The sequence below is a fragment of the Gymnoscopelus microlampas genome, assembly GCF_963454915.1.
Source record: "Gymnoscopelus microlampas genome assembly, chromosome: 16".
NCBI lineage: Eukaryota > Metazoa > Chordata > Actinopteri > Myctophiformes > Myctophidae > Gymnoscopelus > Gymnoscopelus microlampas.
The window spans coordinates 25,042,856-25,069,549 of NC_139953.1; the positions used below are offsets into that span (position 1 = coordinate 25,042,856).

The window sequence follows — 26,694 nt, forward strand, 5'->3', positions numbered from 1 at the left end:
ATACGTCGCAAGATCGTCATCATCCCTACGACCCGCATCGCTATGAGGATCACTATAGGGACCGTCGTTCCCATGGAGACTCTTACCACCGCAACAATACTTCTGCTCGATCGCGTGGATACTCTCACCGAAACTCAAGCCGTTCCCGCAACGATAGTCCTCCACCTCGATCCCATGGATACACTCACCGCAGCTCAAGCAGTCACCGCAAGGATAGTCCTCCTCCTCGATCCCATGGATACACTCACCGCAGCTCAAGCAGTCACCGCAAGGATAGTCCTCTTCCTCGATCCCATGGATACATCTCTCACCGCAGTGCAAGCAGTCAACGCAAGGATAGTCCTCCTCGATCCCATGTATACACTCACCGCAGCTCAGGCAGTAACCGCAAGGATAGTCCTCCTCGATACCATGGATACACTCACCGCAGCTCTAGCAGTTACCGCAAGGATAGTCCTCGATCCCATGAATACTCTTACCACAGCTCAAGCAGTTATCGCAACAATAGTTCCCCTCGAAAGAGGCCGTATGATCAGTATGGCAATGACCGGAACCACATGAGGCACCGACCTTATGACGAGAGGCATCCAGATGCCAAGAGAAGACGCTCTGATGAGTCCCGTCTGTCCAACAGAGACCGGCCTCCTGCTCATGACTTTAGGAGGATGCCCGAACACAGGCTGCCAGAGCACGTCACACCAGAGCATGTCACACCAGAGCACGCCACACCAGAGCACAGCAAGAAGTTATACAATGATATGAAGGGCAAGGAGGATATTGATACAGTGATGAACCCAGTGGGATCTGCACCCAATCTAAACTCAATGGAATCTACAGTATACTGTACATGAACTACAAAAGGAATCCTGTGCACTGCTGCACAGGGAACCGCAAAGGGATCCACACAGAAAAGACACATAAAACAAAGCATAAACAAAGATATTGTTTTTCTTCTCTTTTTTTTTATTTATATGTATTCTCTTAACGTTTTTCCACTTGAACAAGACCTGTCCCTGTGCCCTGCGCTGGCAGGTACTGTGACAATTGTTTCAGCTTTCTTATAACCTTTCTAATCAAGTTCAGACAGTGGAAGGATTTCCCCATAATCTTTTGCCAGGAAACCACCGTTGTCTGCACTGGATAGCCGCTGAATAATAAGCAGCTCTTACAGCAGAATAGTACAGAAGAGAGGACCTTACCGTTTAGTTAGCCTGCAGGCCTCTGAAGCATAGAAGGTGTCTTGGGAGGTTCTCATGACCTTGTGTTGTAAGTCCTTCAAAATAATGAACTTAGCTCTCTTTCTTGTTCTGCATCAGGCAGGTCTGTTTACTTTAATATTTATTGATGATGTCTTCTTGTTCTGCAGCAGGCAGGATGATTGTTTAGAGTGTATACATCTGTACTTTTAATACAAATTAATTTGAGTGAAGGATGTCTTATTGTTATGTTCTTCTTCTGCAGCCTACCTACTGTACTTCTATGGCCTGTATCTGTAACCTTAATGGCTGTGCCATCTCTGGTGCCTGAATTTCCCCAAGGGATCAATAATAATATCTATCTATCTAACCATCCTCCAGTGTTAAAATCTGACTGATTTAGAACTTTACTGAATCATAAATATTGTATTTTTCATCTGATTGCTTCAACACCTTACGGATGCACTGTAACCTGGAAGTTAGTTAGACCTTAACTGATGGGCTGTATGTGTGAACGCAAATGTCTGACGCAATAGGACCTGACATGCAAAACAGACTTGACACACACGCACACGCACATGAACACACACATGCACACACACATCTACGCACGCAGACACACACACACACACACACACACACACACACACACACACACACACACACACACACACACACACACACACACACACACACACACACACACACCAACCATATGCGTCCTCTGTGATAGCACAGAGGAAGGAGGATAGGAAGCCTCATGGACTACAACAGCAACAAATTGGGAGTTGACTTCCTTGTACAGTATGTTGCCCAGTATGCATTTTTATGTTACTTTTATTCAGGTAAAACATTGCATTCTGTATAAGATATTGAGTGCAGCTTATTGGTACATGCATACACCTGCATCAGGGCAGGGTCATCACCATGCTGTCTTGCGGTGGACATTTTGGTCAAAATTCTATTTTTGCCACAGACATACAAAATGAGTGGACAGCAATATTACCAGAAACACATAAAGAGCTAGCCCAATGACCTTATAACAGGTCTTAGTCTTGCCCATTGTCAGAGAAAACTGGATGATCTATCTATTGTTTCTTTTAATTACTTGACTCATATTTGATTAGCCCCGCCTAGTTTGATAGTTTGACCTGAGATTTGTGAGCCGAGCATGTTGCTGTGGACATGTCACATGGCGATAAGACCCTCATTGCAGTCTTTATCGTGCAGAGCTGCAACGCCTCTCGGGTTGGATCTAGTCTCGCGTGGCCAGACTGTTGCCACCCACAATTTTCAAATGTTTCCGGTCATACAGTCTGGGACTCGGAAGCTCTGATCATAATTAGAATATAAACCGGATATGAAGCCTCCTCCCCACTTCCGTTTCGTCTTTACAGTCGCGCAAATGTATCCTACAAATCATCTAAGTATATTTAGCTTTCTGCTTAGCAGAAATAGAAATAAAAATATAGCTGCAAGCAGCAATAATACAGGGCCAGTGAATGCAGAAAGAAAAAAGAAAGAAGCAATGATAAGTGATATGCACAATAAGCCATAGAAACATAGAAGTCTGAACGTGAGAGAAAGAAAACCATACAATTAACATGAGCATTTGAAACCCTCACCAACCCTAACCTCAGTAAAACTATGCCTACCCCTAACCTCAAGAAATACTATGCGTAAGCCTACGAATGCCAAATCATGATCACCTCAACACATCATCGGGGACAGGGCTCGAACCAGTGACCTCCGGACTCATAGGCTGCCTATACAGCCTACTAAACAGAGCTGTGTCACAGTGCAACTTTACAATGAAATACTGAAAAACTAGAAACGGATAATGTAAAAGAATGAATCTCACATTATTAGTAAGACCTTGCTACCTCTGTTCATCCCTTTAGTGGACCAGTGGCTAATGTAAACATGTTTTATTAACTCTAATGTGCATTAGATTTGATAGATTTCTGAGGCATTAATGATTTCATCAGTTCATGATGACAGTAAATAGTTGATTTAATTGTAGCAGATTGATCAATCACCTTTTTGTAGTTAGGCTACTGAAAAGAAACAGCACAACGTAATGCTCCTAATAAAACAGTAATTCTTCATTTACAAAAAGTGGACAGTAGTTCACTGTTTTAGAAAACGTATTTCTGTAGATATGTAAGTCTAGTCCGCTGTACCAGACATAGCCTAAAGAAGTGTGTGTGTGTGTGTGTGTGTGTGTGTGTGTGTGTGTGTGTGCGTGCGTGCGTGCGTGCGTGCGTGCGTGCGTGCGTGCGTGCGTGCGTGCGTGCGTGCGTGCGTGCGTGTGTGTGTGTGCGCCTGTGTGCCTGTCTGTCTGTCTGTCTGAACTAAACCCGCAAGTCGTTGTACTAATCATCAACACCAAATTTCTTGTAGCCTATACACCACCAGTAAGCCAATGAAGTACCTTGCAGTAACATTTTCGTGTTTTATATTTTTGGAAAATAATATTTAACATTAATTTTACAATAAAAATGGATGTCAATGGGGCTCTGATTGGGCTTGAAACCTTGCCGACATTTGGAGTCATATGTCAGTCATACGTAGATGACTTATACTTCACAGGCTGGTCACATGAAGTCCGAGATGTAAATGGGAGCCACAGCATTCTCATGTAGATCTCGAGATCCACATGATCCAATTTGTATTATTATTCTATGTTTTAATGAGATAAGATATCTTATCTCAGGTACGTGTACATATGTAGATGACTTGTTTGTTTTCTTTGATCTTCTTGATCTCTCTTGCCCCTTGGCCCCCCGCCTCCCTCTTCTTCCCTTTCTTGTTTTCTAGGGAAATAACAAAACGATAGAACTTGCACAAAAACGACTTTAACCCACTTTTTTTACTTCTGTAAACCTGTGATGTGACAATAAAGCTGATTCTGAATCTGAATGCTGTGGCTCTGTAATGAGGCTAAACTGTCTATTATAAAAGAGGGGTCTGTCTGTGAGAGTCAGTAATCTAATCTCACAAACCAACGCCACATTTTATTTCTGTTTTATTCTTCCTCATTTTACTGATGGCCTTCTGCAGGTCTGACTGTTGGATGGGACGGATAGAATCCTCTGAAGCATTTTCATTTAGGGGTTGTACAAAGTCTTGGAGACACAGCAGTGCGGCGTCGCGACATATCTCTTTGAGGTCACTTCCTGAAAATCCCTCTGTTTCCTTGGAAACATCACAGAGGTCCACAGACAAATCCACCCTTTCATTGTTCAAGATCACCTTCAGGATCTGTTCTCTCTGTTTCAGACTAGGCTGTTCTATGTGAAACCTAGTGGGCATTCTCCTCAGGATGGCTGAGTCTATATCTTGAGGACGATTAGTAGCTCCCATTATAATCACCTGATGGTTGTGGTCAGTATCCAGTCCATCCCACAGACTCATGAACTGAGCTTTGATCATTGCTGTGCACTCGTGATCTGACATGGAACGATTCCTCAAGAACGAATCTATCTCGTCTATGAAGATAATCGAGGGTTGTAGTTTAAAAGCCAATGTGAACACAGCAGCAGCCAGCTTCTCTGATTCGCCGTACCACTTGTCTGTCAACGTAGACGGCTGCAGGTTGATGAAGCGAAACCCTGCTTCCTTGGCTGTCGCTTTGGCGATGAGCGTCTTACCACAGCCAGGTGGGCCGTACAGCAACACACCTTTAGGTGGTTTTAACAACTTGGATCCTTCAAACAGGTGTTTCTTCTGAACAGGAAGGATGACTGTGCCTTTCAGCTCCGTTATGACCTCATCAAGACCAGCGATGTCATGCCACGTTGTCTGCATACTGAGAGGGTCCACCAGATGAGCTGCAATGATCGTCTCATAGTCTGACAGTTTAACTTTCTCAACCCCAATCTGACACATCAGCTTCTCTGCCTGTTTCCGAGCATCCCCTTTCTTCTTCCTGATGGGATCGATGGCGTCTTCTATCCATTTTAAGGTGAGATAGGTGAAGGCTCCAAATATGGTAAGAATGACGAGATGGCCCATGGCCTCACGTCCCAGATGTGCCATGTTGTCTCTGCCGGAAATCTCACCTCGAGTTTAACACCACCTCTATCTCCTACCACACAATGACTCGTCACGTCCGTGTTGTGTTAGTAAAGTCAGTTATGCACACAATCTGAAAAATTCAACTGGTTCAACTGGGAACTGGCCCACTACACTGGTGTCCGGTAAGAACGTAAGCAGTGATGTCTGACCCCACGCTCCAGGAATCGCTATTACACAATACCCACGTATTGTGTGTCCAGAGGATGACTAGGTGTCCGTGATACCCGATCCTACACAATGCCCAGGTTAAAGGCGTGTGAAGGCTTAGGGGTTCCCCTTGTTAACGATTAAGACTTTGGGATCCTCTAGTAAGTGATAACAACCCAGGAATGCTTACTCAGTTCTTGGCTGACACTGCCCTTCACACTGTGTGTGGATCTACTTATATGCTGACCTGCTCACGTCATTACTATGATGTCCGACGAACTACCTCAAACAACGTGATTGGCCGGAAAACCTTGAATATCCATATCTGTCTGGCCCTGGGACTGTGGAGGATGCACCTCTGCGGAGGACGCACAAAATCAAATGTGTGTTTGAGGTAGGCATCGTCTTCCCTGATTGGCCAACCCGACCCGTCGGCTTCATGGATTGGTGGAGCTTTGCATCACGTTTGTGTCGCTTACAGTTTTAACTTTAGCTGATTTGGCTGCATGCCAAAAGGCAATTCTGATCTTGTAGTCCATCATGAGCCATCCAGACCTCTCAGGTCGTCTGGGAGAGGTCAGAAGTCAGAAGTAATGAACGAAGCAGCAGTCCATTTTATGCACCACATACTGTATATGGAACAAACTCCCAGAAAACTGCACGTCTGCTACAACTCTCAATTATATTAAAAAATCAAAGCTAAATACGTTTAGTTCTGTTTGCAGCTGCCATTTACTGAGGTTTTTTTTAATTATCATAATGTATTAATAATGTCCTATTTGGACTGTAATTGTATTCTCTTTTTTCTGTTTTCATCCTATATTAAAATTGCCTAAAGGGTGGGTCGACAGTGGACGATGGACATCACAAAAGTAACATGCAGACCTGCGAGGCGCACTGTTACTCCAATCCGCACCAAACTTGGCACAAATACTGTTCAGGGGTCACCCATGACAATAGTAACACCAAGTGCCCCAGGGGCCACATTAGAGGCCCTAGGGGCCCCTGGGTGCCATGGGCTCCAATCTGCACCAAACTGGGCTCGAACACTGTTCAGAGGTCATGTGCGGCCCCCAGGGGCCATGTTAGGGCACACAGGCACACTATTGCTTCAATCTGCACTTGACACAAGCACTGTTCAGGCGTCTGCTATGACAATTGTCACAAACAAGCACGCGCACACACACGCGCGCACGCATGCACGCGCACACGCACACACAAAACATTGCAAACATGGGGCACTACAGCAGTGTTACAGCAGTGTCTAACATTTCAAATGGCCATAACTCGTGACCATTGCTCTGATTAGAGCAATATAGGAATGGATTTTAAGGCCACCACGAGGCCTGAAAATCTAGTACCGGTTTATTCAAATGTCCATTATAGTGCATGTGTTTCTTTTGAACTCTCTTAATGTGTTGTGTCTTAATGTTTAATGTATAGCACTTTTAATTGCCTTGTTTAAATGTGTTACACAAATAAATGTGCCTTGCTTTGCTTTACCTAATGTCTTTATAATGTCAGTAGTCGAGGAAGGAACCATGCAGATTGGGCTATGGCCACAAGAGGCTGCAATTTGGTCATAAATCCAAATTAGCTTGCTGGTTATTTTCCTGATTCATCCTGCAGACTGGACCAGTATGCGCTATTCTTTTAAGTGTACTCATCCCACGAGACCACCATAGATGAAAAGGTCAATATGGACAACACAGTCTTTGTTCCAAACCTCTAAAAAGATATTGTAAAATAAATGATGGATAAATAGCCTACAATGCAAGCCTCAAGCCTTGAGGTTCGTTTGATTGATATAACAATCTTAATTGTGGTATTCACACTGACCTGCTGCTATTACAACTAACATAATAAATATGACATACATGTTCAGCTTTTTTTCAGCCAGTGTGATGAATAGCTTTAGGATATATAATAAAATTGCCAATAGGTAGATATTTATTATATATTTTTTTCTTTTGCTATTTATTGCAATAATGCCGAACAGCCTAAACCCAAGAATGTTACTCCTGCATAATTATGTGATATAATAAAGATCTTGAATCTTATGCATATTTAAATCTTAAAGCATATTTAGTAAATGTTATGGGGAGGCTAAACCAAGCCTGTAGCTAGTTGTGTAAAGTAACTAAGTACATTTACTCAAGTACTATACTTAACAATTTTGAGGTATTTTTTACTTTACTGGAGTATTTCAAATGTTCTATACTTTTACTTCTACTCCACTACATCTCAAAGGCAAATATTGTACTTTAACTCCACATTATTTGAAAGGTTGTAGATTTAGATTATTATTACAAAAAATACATTAACCGCTCCGGCCTTATACATTTCAGCCATTTGAAAATCGCAGATCTACAAGCTCACAATGCGTTGCGATCTGACTCATTGTGAGCTTGTAGATCTACTATTTGCAATACATTTTATACATTTGAAAACTTGTGAAACGGGACATTCTGGATAATTAGTACTCTCACTTTTGTACTTCATAAGTACATTCTGATACCAATACTTTGTACTTTTACTCAAGTTTTTTTTTTAATTATTATTTCTAGATTGCAGTAGGCCTACTTTTACTTAAGTAAAGAATGTGAGTACTTTTTCCACCACTGCTGCCCTGTAGCTAATTCATCCATGGCCAAAAGGCAAATAGGACATAAATATCTGAGGGGACCTCCTTCTTTGTTCGCCGTTTAGTCACCTCTCTCTCTCTCCTCGTCTAAAAGCATTAAACGAGGAGCCGCCACTTCTCCCGTTAGCCCTGAATTCCTAGCAGTGTTGCCATGTCGGCTTATTATAAGCGACTTTGGGCTTCTTTTTGTGTGAAGTTGATTGTAAAAAAATGTTAGTTGCGGGTTGCAGTTTTTTGGCTTCTTTCTAAAGTGTACTTGCTTATTAAGGCTTGCCTCCATTTATTTTGTGTATTATTTAAACCAGTGGTTCTCAAATATTTTCATGAAAAGGTTTTGTGCCCTGGTCGAGCATTTGTGTTGTTAGAATGTTTCCAAAAACATACTCCAAATTCCCACATTTTATTGCAAGAGTTTGTGACGCGTTGTGAGCTTGTATATCGGCTATTTTCAAATAGCCGATGCATATAGGTTTAAAGTGCCCATGTGGTCTATTAGTTGCTTCTTTTGGGCTTGTTTTCATAGCCCTGGTTGTTTATTTCTCTCACAAAATATGGCAACACTGATTCCTAGCATTCCTCCATTCTGATGTCAGGAGAGAGAGAGAGAAGGGACACAGACGGTAACCGGAAGACTCGCCCCAAAACACGCTTGCCCCCATTTTTATTTTGCGGACCAGCGGTTCTTGTATTTCTTTTTACTGAGGATAAGGTTATGGTTAGGCCTTTTTTTTTTTTTTTTTTTTTACTGAGGTTGAGTTTAGGAATAAGGGTAGGCTTTGGCACCATTTTACCGATGTTACGTTTAGAAATAAGGTTAGGGTTTAGGCATAGTTTACTGAGGTTACGTTTAGGAATAAGGTTAGGTTTTAGGCATAGTTTACTGAGGTTACATTTAGGAATACCAGGTGGCGACCGTTCCGAAGTTGCCGGATTTGCCCCCGGGCGACTGTGTTTTGGGGCGAGCGTTTTGGTATTCACACACAGACATCTGGACCCTAGAGCCTCACTCTGCTGTACCAGAGTGGTCGACAGACACGACCAGGGGGTCGCACAGCAACATATACACACAGAGGGTCCCAAAGAATGAGCAACACGTCGTTTAAAAAAAAAAAAAAAAACTCGATCAAGTTCGGAATATTTTGCTGACTGTTTAAGGTTGTCTGTGTACGCCGATGATTTCTCCCAACAGAAAACTTAAAAAGTGGGAAAAGAAGCAGTTCTCTTTGTCAATGCTACTTTTTTTCTTAAATTCTTGATTGTCTATTTTTCGCCTAAATGACTGAAGATTGTTTTTTGACGCATGATGGAAGCGCGAAGTAAAACAGTTTGAAGGATTATCGCCGCTTTAAGGATTTTTTTGAAGTTCACCTCCGTCGAACTCTTCGTCGAAGACAGGATTTTAAAAGCGAACACCATCATAAATCGTCATGTAGCGCAGAATCAAGGGTGGGTGTGCTTTTTGTTGTTGTTTTTTCCCCCCCAGTCGATCTAAAGTCGTTTTGTGCTTTGTTTGAGCAAATATTTGGCTGTGTGTAAATAGTTTACAGCCTGATCCCCCAAAAACGTTGTTGTCGAGTGTCTGACTGCGCTGCAGTGATTGAGTCTCAGTGAGCAGCAACAGGCCATATGCTGCTTGTCCACGTAGGGCACCTTCTGCTCAGCCAGACGCCAACATTAGGGCTCTGCGGCTGGGTTGATGCGTGTTGTAGTCATAGCTAGAGACAGACAACCAAAGGAATACCCTGTTATTGTATAGTTTAGATCAGGGGTCTTCGTCGTTTTTCAGGCCAAGCCAAGGAGCCCTTAGCTGAGAGAGAGAGATGAAGCAGGGACCCCCACTACATATTGTATAACATCATGTTTTTCATAGCTTTCATAGATGGCTTTCATAGACTTGTTTTACAGCACTATCCATCGGTGTTGGATTCACGTTGATGTGTGTTTTTCAGACAGTTAACCACTTAAACCCTCAATACTTAGAAATGGTACTTGATCTGCTCTTTTTCCCCCGGCTACACCAAACCTCTTTGCCGAAGATAGCCGATCTACAAGCTCACAACACCTCGCAGCGTGAGGCGTTGTGGGCTTGTAGATCTGCTATTTTTGGCTAAAGTTCTCCTCAGAATAGGGATGCTAGGGTTCAAGTGGTTAATCTAAAAACAAGAAGTTCCTATCATACAAAGATTTGACGGACCCCCTCTAGTAACTCTGAGGACCGCCTAGTGGTCCCGGACCCCCTGTTGAAGATCCCTGGCCTAGATTAAAGGCCTACTACACTGTAAAATAAATCAATCCCATAATAAATGTCTACACGGGATTCTAACCCGAGGTCTCCCGCATATGAGACCAAATTTCTTCTTCTTGTTCTTCTTACAGAATGATGCAAATTACATTTTAGTCATTCAAATACGTTCAGGATTGTAGCTTTAACTGTGGATATATGTATATTAAGTGCTGGCCCAGACATGTAGCTGTCCAAAATGGACCCATAGAGGTCGATTTGGTTACATCTGTTATACACGCTCAATTTATACATTAATACTGAGGATTTTAGGCCTACTTTTAACATACATTAATATGTTCGCTGACTAGTCTTGTGTCAAACTTCATACTCCCTTGGTTCAGTTTTGGTGGCCTGTGTGTGTAGGGGTTTCTTAATCTAGGTACAGTTGCACATGAATGTAATTATGCTGAAAATACACATGCATAGCGTTTAAGTGAACACGCACAAGTTTCATTTAACTTGTTAAATGTGCTGGAAATGCAATGTGTTGCAAGTTGAACTCGAGGAGGACTTGGTTAGGTAGGCCAGTGGTTCTGAAAGTGGGGTCCAGGGTGCTTTGAGGGGGTTCTAAATTGACCTTTACAAGTCTGTAACTCTTGACAGTATACAAATGGAACCAAATGGACCTGTTAGGGTCCATTTTATACACTGTCAGAGTTAAGGGGTGTCCTTGAAATGTAGACGTTTGAGAACTACTAGCTCACATTACAGTAAGTAGGTGATGTTTTGCTGGCCTACAGTTGTCCACTCAGTCACCTCTGCTGTGTCTGCCACCTCAATGATGACATTAGCACATTGCTGCTGCTCTGTTTGGTCTGCTCACACACACTGTACACGATTGCATTCGTGACCGTGTGAGTGTGTGTAAATATATGTTTGGACATGCACCTATAGGATTAACACCATCATTGTAAACGGGGAGAGGATACGGTAAAGGCAAATATAGCATTGCTGCAGGAGGCGTGGGCCTTGTACACACACACACACACACACACACACACACACACACACACACACACACACACACACACACACACACACACACACACACACACACACACACACACACACACACACACACACACACACACACACACACATCTGGCTGTCTTTATAAGCTCAGAGGCATGCTGTGTAAATTATAGTGCCAGAGCAAGTGGCTGGGGAGCATACAGCAGCTTTAAAACACTGTTAAAGAAGTTGAAGGAGACGAAAAGTAAAAGCCTAATTTATGCTTCGACACAATGGTGTCGCTCGCCGGAAATGAGGGATTTTCAGCGAGCAACATGCAACAAAGCATAAATTAGGTGAAAAGAGTGGGCCTCTATGAGAAAGTCAGCAACTTGGCCGTAGTTTGCTCCCCATCACTGTAGCCTAGTTGTTCTCAGTTTCATTCCAAGGACCCCCATAACAAATGGAAACAAATGGACCTGTAAGGGACCATTTGGTTCCATTTGTATACTCATAGTTACAGACCCATAAGGGTCCATTTAGAACCCCCTCAAAGAACCCAGAGGGGTCCCTGGACCCCTCTTTGAGAACCACTGCCGTATATGGACGGTCATGTTTATCCCCATTTTATACTTTGTTGTATGATGGTGTCCCGCTGCAAAAATGGCAGCTCTACAAGCTCACAACGAGAATGGGTATTTTAGCTATTTTTGAAATGTTTTGAAACATACGATACGATGACATGCCCAGGTTGAAAGCAGAGAGGAGAGGGAATGTTATTTGGTTGTAGGATATATATTATTGTAGGAACGTTATTTGAAAAGAAAAATATGTTTTTATGTTGCTTCAATAGCCTTATCTACTTGTCTGGTGGTGGCATATCAGATTCAGCAGCATACTGAGGTTGTTTGTGACCGCTGCATATGCCCGCATATCATGAGGCAAAATGTGAAAAATTGAAACATGTAAAGTGGGAAGAGAGGCGGCAATTTTATTGTAGTCCGCTGTTGCTTGATTATAATGTTCTAACTTTTGATTACAACTTTAAGAGGAAAAGTATGGCATACCTTTCTGTAATTTTGGGCAATTGCTCCTGCCATATGACAAGGGAAGAAGAAAGAAAAATAAGCAAGTGTGTTTGTTTATTGTATACAATGAGGCTGAGACATTCATAACCCCCTTCAAAGTATATGTCTGACTCTTATGACATTCCATATAACTTCCCCAACACAAACAGGAGTGATTTGGAAGCTTAGTAACATTACCTGTAAGCAATAACGCAATCATGTGGTATTGTTGTAAAAGAATGTGTATGCAGATCATGGCTGTTTTGAGATCTTTACATTTTGTGAGCAGTGCTCTTTGTCAGTCTAGCAGACAACAACAGAGGAGAGTGAGCATGTCCCAACCTGCCCCGCTCTCCCACACTCTACCCCAGGCTCCTACCAGGTGCTATAGGTGAGCTGTCGATCAATCCTCAGCCCGCCCTCGCAGCAGGTCAGCCCCCTCCATTTGCTCACCCCAACAACAACACACAGGCACACTGCTATGCTCACGTGTGGCTACCCCCCCCCCCCCCCCTACACACACACACACACACACACACACACACACACACACACACACACAGGTGAACGGGTGATGTTTGCTGAAAATGTGGTTTTGAAGAAGGCTATACTGAGCAAAGCAATACGACAGAATGGTAGTGTGCCATATATTCCCTTCAATAACGTGGGTGGGTTATGAATGCATCACCGTAACATTGTATTCATGTTCGTGGAAGAACATCACATGGATAACAGACACTCTACACCCAAGCGAGTTGCCTCAGAAGCCACTTACTTTCTCTCTGCCGTGATTAAAATGTGTGAATTTACAGTATGTCTACACTTCACAGAAAAAAAATAATCTGGGGAGGGGAGGGAGATGCAGCCTGCCCTAAATGACAGCCAAACCAAATGCGTTGCTCCCGTGATTGTTCCATAAAAGCCAGTGCTTATTGAAGTCACTGTGTTACTGCCTGAGGGTTCAGCATTAGAAAGCAGAGTCAGTGGCTTTTGGTGGCTGAGGGTAAGTAGTATTATTGCGTGCGTGTGTGTGTGTGTGTGTGTGTGTGTGTGTGTGTGTGTGTGTGCACACGCACACGCGCGTGTGTGTGTTTGTGTGATGTGGTTCCGGGAGGGGGATGGGGGGCGGGGGTATGGAAAATGTGAAGCACAGCACACAGTGGGTTTTTTCTCTTGCTGTAACAGAACTGGTGGCCGTGGGCTGCCTGTCCCAGGGGCTCTGCTGTTGTTGAGGTGGAGCGACTCCACTATCAACCTCACCACCGATGTTTATTCACCCATTCTCTCCATCCGCCCCTCGTTCTCATCATCCCCTGCTCCCCTCCCTCTTTCCCCTGTCCAACTGTACCAACATGATAAGAGCCTGAGAGAGAACCAGCGGTGTCAACATCCCTTCTTCCCCGCAGGTCTCTCGACTTCTATCTATCTTTGCTTATCTTGCTCGTTATTTTCCCATTCTGTTGCCCAGTGTGGGAAGGTGGAGGTTTACCCCCCCTGTATTGCCTCACACATACACATGGTCTTGTCCTGCACACACACAAACAGTGGTGGACAGTAACGATTCAACTAAGTATTACTTGAGTGCTGTACTTTACCTTTTTGTTTTTGTATCTGTACTTGAGTATCCGTATTTTTGGATACTTTCACTCCACAACATTTCGAAGACAAATATTGTACTTTTGACTTTACATTTCTAGGAAGGGAAAAAGTACATTATTAATTTACCAATTAACCCCTATTTCAAATCAAAATATAAGTTGTTGTTTATTTAAAGCGCCTCGGTACTTTAACTCAAGTACACATTTGTCTGCAACTTCTACTTGTAGTAATATTTGACCGGGAGTATCTATGCTTTGACTCAAGACCTGGGGTTGAGTAGATGTACTCTGTCCACCTCTGCAGACCTCTGCACACACAAACATACACATAATGCTGTTACCTTCTCCCCCTGCTTGTGGGTAAGTTCTATACTCCCTCTCCATGACATCAAGCTTCTGTTTCCTGTGCCACAGGATGAGCCGACAGAATCACATCTTTTCCAGTTTGGAAAATGGGTCTCTGGCCTGTGTCACTGGATGTGCTCGTCTCTCCGCGTTAAAGCGACAGTGTTTAGATATCCATGCCAGCCAGGCTGGAATGTTGGCATCCGTGTGTCCCATAATAACTGTCAATACAGCACAAGCTCTACACATAATAAAAAACACAGTCCTGGGTTGGTCCTCTCTCAGGTAAGGTCACACAACTTGCTATATTAACCATTACGCGGAATTTGTCGCTCCTCACATACTGATATAGCATGGCGAGTGTGTAACACCATCCCAAGGTGAATGCCAAGAATCGTTTGTAAACATAGTCTGGACTCGTGTACTTCAGCGACGTGCGTGTACTTCAGCGACGAGTGATAAAAGTACCAAGAGGATTAATTATATTACTGTGAAATCCTGAGTGTACAAATTGTGTGTACAAATGGTTCTATTTGTTCATTTTCAGAGTTAAATGAACTGTGAACACAGAGCTACAGCTAGTGGCTGTAATGTATTGGTACATTAACTTGCTTTTGCAGGGGTGAGTGGGGTAAATTGAGGTGTTGAACAGATGAGGAACTCCGATCCTGCACAGTAAAATGCTCAGTGTTGTTGGGACCCCCCCCCCCCCCCTCCCCTCTGCTCACACACAGAGCATTACCTCTACTCTGTGTGTGAATGCTCTGCATGGGTGTCTGTCAGGGTGTCTGTCCTCTCCCTGACCACAGAAGGAATGTGTGTGTGTGTGTGTGTGTGTGTGTGTGTGTGTGTGTGTGTGTGTGTGTGTGTGTGTGTGTGTGTGTGTGTGTGTGTGTGTGTGTGTGTGTGTGTGTGTGTGTGTGTGTGTGTGTGTGTGTGTGTGTGTGTGTGTGTGTGAGAGAGGGAATGAAGAGTGATGCAAAGTCAACATGCTTGTTAAGGCACACTCGCTGTCTGGTTTGATTGACTGGTTGAATACTTTAATAACAGTTTGTAAAACGTACAGTGGTACAGTTATACAATAATGGTAAAAGAAAGGATAACACAAAAGCCAATGGGGGATTGTTTGTTTCCATTGTGGTCCTATGTATTCAATTCATCAAGACCTATAAATACATAGCCTACAATACTATACAAGAAATCATCAATACTAGGTAAAAGTATATTTACAGAAAAACTGCATGTGTCATTTCTGGTGGCACCTGGCTCTAGTCTCTGTTTGCAGCTGTGTGTGTGTGTGTGTGTGTGTGTGTGTGTGTGTGTGTGTGTGTGTGTGTGTGTGTGTGTGTGTGTGTGTGTGTGTGTGTGTGTGTGTGTGTGTGTGTGTGTGTGTGTGTGTGTGTGTGTGTGTGTGTGTGTGTGTGTGTGTGTGTGTGTGTGTGTGTGTGTGTGTGTGTGTGTGTGTGTGTGTGTGTGTGTGTGCGTGCGTGCGTGCGTGTGTTCTGTTCATTGCTTTGAATTGAAGTAAAGACTCAGGCTATCCTTTTTGAAGAATGCAACACCAGTAATGCTCTGGATGTGTCTATGCACACACACACACACACACACACACACACACACACACACACACACACACACACACACACACACACACACACACACACACACACACACACACACACACAGAGAGTCTTTGAGTCAGACAGAAACACACATGTCAAGAGTGTCAGGTAACAAAGGGGGTACTGATGGAGTGTTGTCCAAAGTGCCAACCAACCCCTAAAGGCAGCATGACAGAGCGCTGTGTTTGCGCACGTGTGCCTGTGTACATGGATGCATACGTGCCGTGCACGCAAGGCAAGCATAGTTATGTGCGAGCTTATCGCGTCTACCCACATTAGAACAAAGCCTATTTTTGTTTTGGTCAAGTAACCATATACATTCTTTGGAATGTCCTATTTCCAAGTCCCATGAAACCTACACAGTAAAATCCTCAGTGTTAATTTAACGCTGAGAGAGTACTAATGGAACTCTTGGAGTTGCAAATGGGTAAATGAACACTGGGGATGAGCTAAACACAGTTTAGCCAATCATGTCCAACTAATGCTGTGTGTCTTCCAGATTGAGAGAGAGCTGATCTGAGAGCGCCTACTATTCTGGGCATGTCATAATAGACAAATATTCAGTGAGCTTGTAGACAATTTTCGGCAAATAGATTTTTGGTAGAGGGGGAAAAACAGACAGTATAGACCCCTGTGCGACCCCGGCCAACAAAGTATATTATATAGGGTTTAAGTGGTTAAGGAGACTAAAATCTTACCTCATAATCAGTGCTGCTGCTTTGACAGGCTGTGTCAGTATGGCCTCATAGACTGCTCTCTGGAGTCACATCAAGGCCTCATTTCCTCCAAACAGTCTCACTGCTACTGAGCCGTCTGCTTCCATGATAAACCAATGAGACAAACGAGGAGCTTGTGTACATTCACCACTAGCCCTCTATACTTAGTAAAACGGGCCTGAGTTGCAACTGCACTTGGTACACTCTTTTTTTCCCCTCTACACCAAATGTCTTTGCCAAAAATTGCTAATGTACAAGCTCACAATGCGTCGCAATACAACGCGTCGCTACATGTGAGCTTGTAGATCTGCTATTTTTGGCGTGTCAGATGGTAAAAAAAAGAAAGAAAAGTATTTGCTAATTCCCGGTGTTTGTTTGAACGTGCTTGGAGTAGCCAATGTTGTGGGCAATATTTGCAAATATTTTATGAGCCAGGGCTGGTGAGGAATGTTGACCATGTGGTAAAAAGAGGACACTAGAGGAAGAACAGCTACGGGCTGTAAAGCACTTAACCCGTTTGTTTTGCTACAGCGCTCATGTGTAACGAGAGAGAGGGACGAGGGGGCAGGAGGATGGGGTGGTGTGTGTGTCTGTGGGGTGGGGAGACGGGGGGGGGGGGGGGGTGGTTAGAGAGAGAGAAAGACAAGCAACAGAGATCAGATTGATTGAGTTACACACGCTACACTTGCGTCCTCAGCTCTCGGTGGCCTGCGTCTAATGGTTTTAACAGTAGGTGACAAAGTGCTGTTTTGTTACCGCTATTGTGTGGCTGTGAATGGAGCGAAGCAATAGGACTGCTTGGGGAGAACACACACGTAGGCATGCATGCACACACACACACCACCTATTCAGCAACTCTTCTTTGGATGGGCTTGTGTTGGCGTTTTGTGGACTGCTTGTGTTTTCACGTCTATGGAGTATGGCGATGCACAGTGAAGTCAATGTTAATTTAACTCTCTGAGAGTGTCTCTGGAGGGGCTCTGTCAGTCAGTGCAGTGGGTATGTTCTGTAACACTAGCTGGTAGTACTGTTTGTCACAGCATGTTTTGGTTTTGTAAATGTCAATGATAAAGATGACCCTGTATTGATTATCCCCACCTGAGGAAGCAGTGAGGTGAAAACATCACCCTCTCGGGTGCGGGGAAAGGGAACCTTGTAGCTGCACTGGTCTCTACTAGCTACATCTTTTGTCAACTGTTAACTTGTTCGGGTTAGGGTTAACAGGGGTTTGAAACAACCCTGCAAAAAGAAAAAGAAGAAATGATGACGCAGTCATATTAATACCAGGTTGCTCTCTCCAGCGTCCCCTCACGGAACCAAATGGACCCGTGGTCCTGTACCCTTCCGCTCGCGGAGTAACAAATCGCTGTTGGAGGCGGCGCTGTGTGTGTGTGTATGAGGAGTCAAGTCAATGGTTTGTTTGGCGGCGACGACCACACTTTTTTTTTATATAGTTTGTTTGGTGGCGACGACCACACTTTTTCTTTTGTTCTGGGCTATGATCCCATAGCATGGGAGGACGCCCGTCGTTCAGAGTATGGGGAAGTCTCTGGGAAGTCTCCCCATTGGCTTAAAGGATTGAAGGACAGCCAATGATGAAAAGGTCGCTAGAAAGTGTTAAGAAAGTGTTGAGTAGTTGATCAGTCTCTTCCTAGACCAGGCTGCAAGCAACCTGGTAAAAAAAAGACTTCAACACCAAATTGGCATTCAGCTATAAATTACAACGAAAGATGAGTAGAGGCATGTGTCAGCAGCATCCTTTGTCTAGCTGAGGTTTGGTGACTTGCAAACGCCACGAGAGAACTCGATAAGCCAACAAAAAGTACAGGCTTGAGAGGGAGGGGAGAAAAAAAAAAGCGTCTTTCTCTTTCCTTCAGACCCTGGCACCTCGCCACAGTGAGACACCCGCAGCTGTCCGCCATCCACTGGACCACGGCCAGGGTGGAGGGGGTGAGAATGGCTTCACGTATAGGCCCAGCCTGCTGCATTGAAAATGAAAAACAAATGCCTTCCCATCCCTCCAGTCGCTCGTCCTCCTTTCCCCCCCCCCCCCTCCCTCTCTCTTCCCTCACGCCACAAAATTACAATGTGCAACTTTGTAAATGTATACGCTGTTTTTGCGCGCTGGAAATAAACACGCCAGCTGGGGTGAGCGTTTGCGGCAGCATACTGTAGAAACAGTCTTCCTGCTGGCAGTGGTGGAATGTAACTAAGTACATTTACTTAAGTACTGTACATTGTTAGATACTTTATACTTCTGCACTATATCTCAGAGATAAATATTGTACTTTTTACTCCACTACAATTATTTGTAGTGGACTTTAGTTACAAGTTACTTTGCATATTTAGATTATTATTACAAAATATAGTTACCACTTAAGTCCTATTTTATACTTCGGCTATTTGAAAATAGCCGATTTACAAGCCCACAACGCGTTGCGGGCTGGTAGCTACTACTGTAGCACTACTACTGAGTACTGTGGCACTTTGAGATTTGTTTCAAATGTAAGTGCAAAATAAAATGTTTGACACATTTTGATATACTTTTCATTTTGGTACTGTAAATATAATTTGGTGCCAATACATTTGTACTTTTGCTCAATTTTGAATACAGGCCTTTTACTTGAAACGGAGTATTTTGTGGTATTGCTGCTTTTACTTAAGTAAAAAATAAAATCTGAGTACTTCTTCCACCCCAGAGAAGGTTTGGTCCCAACCTATTGTCTGTCTGTCTGGGTTTCACCCAACCACACACTCCGCACCACACCGCTGATTGCTAGTTTAGAGTTGCACTAACTGCTGTCTGGTCCCTTGGCTAACCTCTGTAGAACTTGGTGGGTGTGTTGGTTGTGTAGTGTTGTGCTCTTGTTAGTGTGTGTGTGTGTGTGTGTGTGTGTGTGTGTGTGTGTGTGTGTGTGTGTGTGTGTGTGTGTGTGTGTGTGTGTGTGTGTGTGTGTGTGTGTGTGTGTGTGTGTTCGTGTGTTGTGTGTGCGGTGTGCTCTGTTCATGCATGTCTATGTTTGTACACCACACGGTGAAAGTATGCATCTTTATGTGTGCCTTTCAGTGTGTTTGTGTGTGTGTTTGTCTGTCTCTGTGTATTTGTTGACAGTGATTTAGCACATGTGTGCGTGAGAACACTTTCTGGGGTGCCCCCCACCCCCACCCCTATTTCTTTCTTTACCGTCGGTTCCATGATGTCACTTCCCCAGTAAGAGCCTGGGCAGAAAGGGGCGGGGCAAAGCCCCCTTGGATCAGCGTCGGGTGACGGCTGCTCAAAAAGTCGTCCAATCACAAAACAAAGATTTACTCACCCATCTCACCCATAGCAATTAATGATTCACCTTCAGCGGCTTTATTGTGTGTGTGTGTGTGTGTGTGTGTGTGTGTGTGTGTGTGTGTGTGTGTGTGTGTGTGTGTGTGTGTGTGTGTGTGTGTGTGTGTGTGTGTGTGTGTGTGTGTGTGTGTGTGTGTGTGTGTGTGTGTGTGTGTGTGTGTGTGTGTGTGTGTGTGTGTGTGCCCAACAGAAAACACATGACTAAGATGATGCTATAGTGATTTCTCAGAGGGATTCAGGAGCATGGAATGTACTACTGGGTTGGTTCTCACACACACAGTAGTAGTGCAAGCAGGCTTTTTAGTTTGAAATATCTTACACTGTATAATCCTGAGTGTTTATTTAACCCGACCTGAGGCCGATTCTACTAATACCTTCTAAGAGTTCTCACACTTTCAAGATTTTTTCAAAAATGTTAAAAAATAGCAGATTTACAAGCTTCGGGCCATAATGCAAGCTTGCACATCTGCTATTTTTGAAAAGCCAACACTAAAATCTAAACTGATACAGATGCAAGTTTCCCGGTTTTAATGGGTTAACTCTGAGAATGTAGCTGTAAGGGTCTGTTTGGTTCCATTTTGTGAACTTTCTTAAATTATACACTTGAACCCCATCCCAATCGGGGCAGGTCAAAATAGGCACACGTTTGGCGAACAGGCAAACATCTGCCGAAAATAGTCATAGATCGGCTATATACGGGGATGAGATTTGGTGTGGAGGGGAAAAAAGGAGGGGCCAAGTATAGACCCCTGGTCCACAAAGTATAGTGAGGATTTTACTGTGTGCTAAAGTAACGCTATGGTCGTTAGACAGACGTTTGCTGCTGCTCTCCCTTGTTCATTGAAGAGGCTTTCTCCTCTGTCTCTCTCTCTCTTTCTCTCTCTCTCTCTCTCTTTCTCACTAACACACTCTCTCAGACACACACATACACACAGGCAGGCACGCACGCATGCACACGCACACGCACACGCTCTCTCCTTGTGGTACATACTTGTGTCAGGTGTGCTCTGTTTTTCCAGTTGGGGTAGAGAGGAATCTGGGCTCAGGTCCAAGGTGACTATCAGCAGCACCCTGCCAGAGCCCTGGACAAGAAGAAACACATCCCTCCTTCTCTTCTCTTCTCCCCTCCTCTCCGTCCTCTCTCTCTCTCTCTCTCTCTCCTTTTTCTCCACACCCCCTTCCGTGCCCTCCTCTCCTCTGCTTGTCATACTGTTTTTCTCTCTTTTAAGTGCCATGTGTTCCAGTCTCTCTCTCTCTCTCTCTATCTCTCTATCTCTCTCTCTCTTTTCATACTACCCACACACATTTTCTCGATACTTTTGTAACACATTGATTCTCCATATTCTTCATTTCCTATTTTCCCTGCACTTCTCATTTAGCCTCTCTCTGTCTCTCTGTGTCTCTCTCTCTCTCTCTCTCTCTCTCTCTCTCTCTCTCTCTCTCTCTCTGTCTCTCTGTGTCTCTCTCTCTCTCTCTCTCTCTCTCTCTCTCTCTCTCTCTCTCTCTCTCTCTCTCTCTCGCCCTGAACTTTCTCCTTCATCTTTTGTTTAGGGTTGCAGCTTGAGGGTTTGCCAGTTCTGTCAATGAGCTCCGTTTTAGTATGGAGGAGAGGTTGTTGTTATCCCCCTGCTGAGGAGGCGGGAAGCATTTGGACTGGTGTTTTTGGTCTGTTTCCTGCCTAACAAAGCTGGAAGAGGCCACAAACATAACACCACCTTTCTACCATGCTAATTAATTCAATAACGACGTGATGTTAAGAGCAGTCACGCTGGAATGGGGCAATATATCACTCTGTTTAAAGCTATTATTTAGGTGTAATATATATATTAGGTAATATTTATAGCTGTATAGGTGACTGACAGCCAGATATTTCTTTGGTGTGTGTTAGTCCATTTATGGATATGCATACATAGGTGTGTGTGTGTGTGTGTGTGTGTGTGTGTGTGTGTGTGTGTGTGTGTGTGTGTGTGTGTGTGTGTGTGTGTGTGTGTGTGTGTGTGTGTGTGTGTGTGTGTGTGCGTGCGTGCGTGCGTGCGTGCGTGCGTGTGTGTGTGGGGGGTGCACCACTTCAAAGCCATTCTGTTCATCAGACTTCTGTAGACTACATGAAAGCTTGAAGCTGATGGTTAACCCAGGTATGGCATTCAAATGACTCCCCCAAAGACTCATACTTCAAACCACTGTGTGTGTGTGTGAGTGTGCTTTTGTGCATGCTTGCGTGTGTGTGTGTAGCAGAGTAGTCCTGTCTGAAGCCAGAAGCACCCTTGGCCGGGGGGGAGATAGGTCTTTAGTTTCTCTGTGTTTGAATCCAGGTGGTTACAGCATATGTGCACGCACGTCGTATACGGGGTGGTTACAGCATATGTGCACGTCGTATACAGTGTCTGTTTGAATGACTATGTGTTTTGCCTTTCAATAGATGTATCTCTTTCCATGTTGTGGAGTTACAATGTTAATAGTGGCCAACAAGTAAACTCTTGAAAGCGTCGCTTCAATGTGCGTTCATGTTAAGCATGTCGTGCACGTGTGTGTGTGTGTCACATTATCTGACTGCACTACTACTGTTTAAGTCCTTTTATATCTATGTATTTATGTGGACATGAACAACACATTATTTAAAAAAAAGTGATCTCACATATGGCTACACTGTACAATGTCTGGCGCTGTGGTCTTGTCGGGACATAGAGAGGGAGAGGGGAGATAAAAAGGGAAGGAAAGGCCTCCCACACAGGCAGATATGAGACTTTAGAAGCTCCATTAGCTCCTCAAAGCCAGCTGCTGGGCTCAAATGAATGTCTGCATTCTGCTGTTTGATGTCCAGTCATCCATGGCCTTACATCCCTGCCCCTGTCTCCTGCAGCTCCCCTGGCCCGACACTGGGCCACATACGGCTGGAGGGAGCACAGCTGCTAAAGCTATACAGTCTAGTATAGAGTCCGACCGATATTGATCTATATACTGTATATATCGGCCATTACTTGACTTTTTTGATGACATCCTTGTCAGCCGTTATGTAACCCTATAGAAACACTATCAAAAATAACCCATCTATATTTAGATCTGCTATTTTTTTGAAAGTTTCTGAAAATGTTAATACATTCATTTAAAATAGATTAGAAGATTTTGCAGTTTTGTTCAAAACTTCAGTAATCAGTGGCTAGGACTCTAGCATCGGTTGTATTCGGTCAGCCTCTAATCTTGTAGCTATCTGCTACTTGGCGTCTAATGCTCCTGCTTAAAATTCTAGTATTGTTAATAGTAATAGTAGCTAACGTTGCCATTGGTACTGGTGGTTCTGCAAGCTTGGTGTTCATTTTCTTGTTTCAGTTTTGGCTTAGACTTTGTTGCGGAGGAGGGGGCATGGGGAGTTCATATAAGAGGCCTGTGTTGATTTAAGCGCCATGTTGCCGTGTTGCAGAAAGATGGTTTGATGTGCAGGAACTTCTATTTATTTGTAACTCTGAGAGTTACATTTTTTTCTAAATGGTCACTCAGGATTGCAGACATGACATTTTCACAGGTTGCTGTGCCATGTCAACTGATCTATCTCTTTCACATCTGTCTCCCTGCAGCATCCGCTGATCCTCCCTTCCTCCTGGGCCGTTCATCCTCCTCTCCAGACATCTTCGGGAATGGGCCAGCGCCTCCCCGGTGTGCATTTCTCCACCCGGTGGTGTGGCTGGCGCCATGTGAGGGTGAGGAGGGCAGCAGCCTGGTCCTAACACCCACGGCCCCCCACCCTCTCTCTCTCTCTCTCTCTCTCTCTCTTGCTTTCTCTTGTGTGACTTTTGACCTTTGACCCAGCCGCAAACCCGGCCGCGAACCCCCCTCCCGCTGAGCCATGCCTTTCCGGCTGAAGCTACGGCGCACGAGGCGCTACAATGTCCTCAGCAAGAACTACTTTGTGACGCGGATTCGTCTGTTGGACAACAACGTGATCGAGTGTACTCTGTCAGTGGAGAGTACGGGACAGGAATGTCTGGAGGCGGTCGCACAGAGGCTGGAGCTACGGGAGGTGAGAAGAACCCATTCACACACACACACACACACACACACACACACACACACACACACACACACACACACACACACACACACACACACACACACACACACACAGCATAGTCACACATGAATTTTGACGTTTGGGAGGCCGTGTGTGTGTGTGTGTGTGTGTGTGTGTGTGTGTGTGTGTGCTAGTGCCACGCGTCTCCCTCCAGACCATGTGTGTGTGTCCGTGCCCTCTGCTCTCTGTCCCCTGCAGGGCTCTTGTCTGTCTCTAACGAAGCGTGGCGTCCCCCTGTCCTCTTTTCACTGGTGGAGAAAGAGATACTGCTCATCCGCCTCTCCCACTGTCCCTCCGACACCCCGACCCCCCGCCCGCCCTCCACATTCTCCCTTCGTGTATGGCCCGCCCCATCTTTCAATCTGTTTATGTCACTCCTGTTGAGGAAAGATCCACTTTGTTTACCCGCTGGTGTCAGATCAGAGTCGTTTAACCATTTATACTTCGTCACATGACGAATAGTGAATATAGGTGTTCTACAAGCTTTTAGATCTGCTATTTTCACTATTTAAAAACATTTTTGAATGTTTTGGTAAAAAGAAATCCCTTTTCATTTTTAACTACACCACCAGCCACTGAGCCACCAGCCTACTGGGGAACGATGCAAGTTCGGAATGCATCCCCACCTGGTTACACAATACCTGCTGTACCCATTGTCAGAGTCTGTCTATCTGTGTCCCTTTTATGCCCATATATGGAGTTCTGTGTCAGGCATGCCCAAATATGGAGTCCAGGACAGGCGATTTGCGGATTTTTGGGCTACGCAGTCCTCACACCTACATCGCACCACTGATCTGACCAATATGTCTGAGTCATAGTGTCGGGGGTTTTGTCTGAGTACCCGTCTGTCTGTGTCCCTTTTTTGCCCATATATTGAAATGTCTTTTTCTGTCTGTCTACCTGTGTCCCTTTTATACCCGTCCCATATATGGAGATGTCTGTAAGTCCGTGTCCCTTTTATGCTCATACATGGGGATCCCTGATTTCATCAGTATATGCTCATATATTGGAATGTCCATATATGGGCATATTGGTTGGAGATCCGCCGATCCGAACGATTTCCCACTCCGCACATCACTCCTTCGGGTCTGAAATTGATTGGTCAGGCGGTTCTCGAGATATGCTGGTGACACACATTTATAGATGGATGTTTGAAAGGGGTCAATCTGAAGAAAAAAAAACACTCAGCGAAAATAGCAGATATACAAGCTCAGCTTGTTGCATTGCAACGCGGTGCGATCTTGTAGAACGGCTATTTTCAGTGAGGAGAGCTTTGATTTAGAGGGGAAAAAAGCACAAGACCAAGTGGGGGGACCCCGGTGATAATAGCAGATCTACAACGAAATATAGAGTATATACAGTACCGGTATATGAAATATTCAAGAATGAATTTTTCTATATATCAACAAATCGATTAACCACTTGAGCCTTACTTTATATTTCGGTGACGTGCAAAAATAGTGAAAATAGTAAAAATTCACAACACATTGCATTGCATTGCGATGCGTTTTGAGCGTTTGAGCACCTATAATGACATGGCCAAAATAGGGATCAATTATTATTGTTTTGCCAGTGAAAACTATTGCATTATCAATTATTTTGTATACACCCCTACTGACAACCTTTAAGACACTTTTCTGTTTCTCACATTTTGTGCAACCACCATCCTTCACTGTGTTTCCTTCCCAATATGTTCTTTGTGTGGCCAGCTTGTGCACAGGATCAAAGGGAGGCATTGGACTGTATTTGGGCTGTATTTGCATGTTTTACGCGTGTGCTCGTTCAAGTGCTTGTCTTCACCCTCTACAGGTTGTAAAACAGTAGAGAGAGGGGGCGGTGGAGTTGTCCATGCTCGCAGTGTGTTGTGATATTTGCCAGGTGTCAGTGATACTCATAAATTATAGGGAGCGCGCCCCAGACACCCCCGCTTCTGCCTCTGTCTGCCCCGTTACATGCACACTGTGTCCGGACTGTTTGTGTACATGTGTGTGTTTGTGAGATCTTTTAAATTATAATGTCTTTAGTCAGATAAACAGTTCCTATTATGTCTGGCCCAAAATAGGGACGCCAGATTGGAAGTGTCTAAACTTTAGACACTTCCAATCTGGCGTCCCTATTTTGGGCCAGACATAATAGGATTTGTTTTTGTTTTCAACATTCTTTAAACTTTCGAATTTATAAAACAGGGCTTTAGTAGTTAGAAAGCTGGAATAGTGAAGGGGAGACCCCAGGGTGGCAAAGACTAGTTAAAGTCAACGTCACACAGTTGCACACCCAGGCCCTGAATCACCTGCCTGCTTACTCACCTCAAACCACATTTAACCCAAATTGTGACGATAAATACAGCAGATTAAGCGTTTTAGTTTCAGTGAGTCAGTTGACGTTTGCTGCTTTTGAACGAGTGACTAGTGACTAATGTGAGAGGAGGAGTCATTCACTTAAAGCACAGTTGCTGAGCTACACCACAAGGTCAGAATGAGTTGATGACTTGATGCAGATGAGATAAAATGACACTTCTTTACCCTGGCTGTGGGTCATTTCTGTGGTATTTGGTCTGGTTTAGTTCTGTCTAATAGATTTCCCCAGTTGCTGTCAGACATTTGATCAGATTTGAAGGAGAAATATTTGCTTGCTGAGTGTT

At 44.2% G+C, this 26,694-nt stretch overlaps 2 protein-coding genes across 3 annotated transcripts in view; one reads left to right on the forward strand and one right to left on the reverse strand.

Annotated features, from left to right (window-relative positions):
- Positions 1–3,908: 3,908 nt before the first annotated feature.
- On the reverse strand, positions 3,909–5,237 carry LOC311062906 (outer mitochondrial transmembrane helix translocase-like; the record flags this gene model as incomplete). Its single annotated transcript, XM_084082125.1, has 3 exons — positions 3,909–4,012; positions 4,244–4,481; positions 4,572–5,237. 3 exons carry the CDS (start codon positions 5,235–5,237, stop codon positions 3,909–3,911), a joined length of 1,008 nt encoding a protein of 335 aa, XP_083938251.1.
- A 3,852-nt stretch (positions 5,238–9,089) lies between these two features.
- The window catches only part of LOC311063798 (tyrosine-protein phosphatase non-receptor type 14-like), a 48,808-nt gene continuing 31,203 nt past the window's right edge, over positions 9,090–26,694 (forward strand). The window contains exons 1-2 of one of the 2 annotated variants that reach the window (XM_084083399.1): positions 9,090–9,513; positions 23,560–24,002. In XM_084083399.1, the coding sequence (XP_083939525.1) occupies positions 23,829–24,002 (174 nt within the window). In that variant the 5' untranslated portion in view covers positions 9,090–9,513; positions 23,560–23,828. Of the gene's footprint in view, positions 9,514–12,684; positions 12,761–23,559; positions 24,003–26,694 lie in introns of those variants that run through there. The other variant, XM_084083400.1, reaches the window with a different exon arrangement.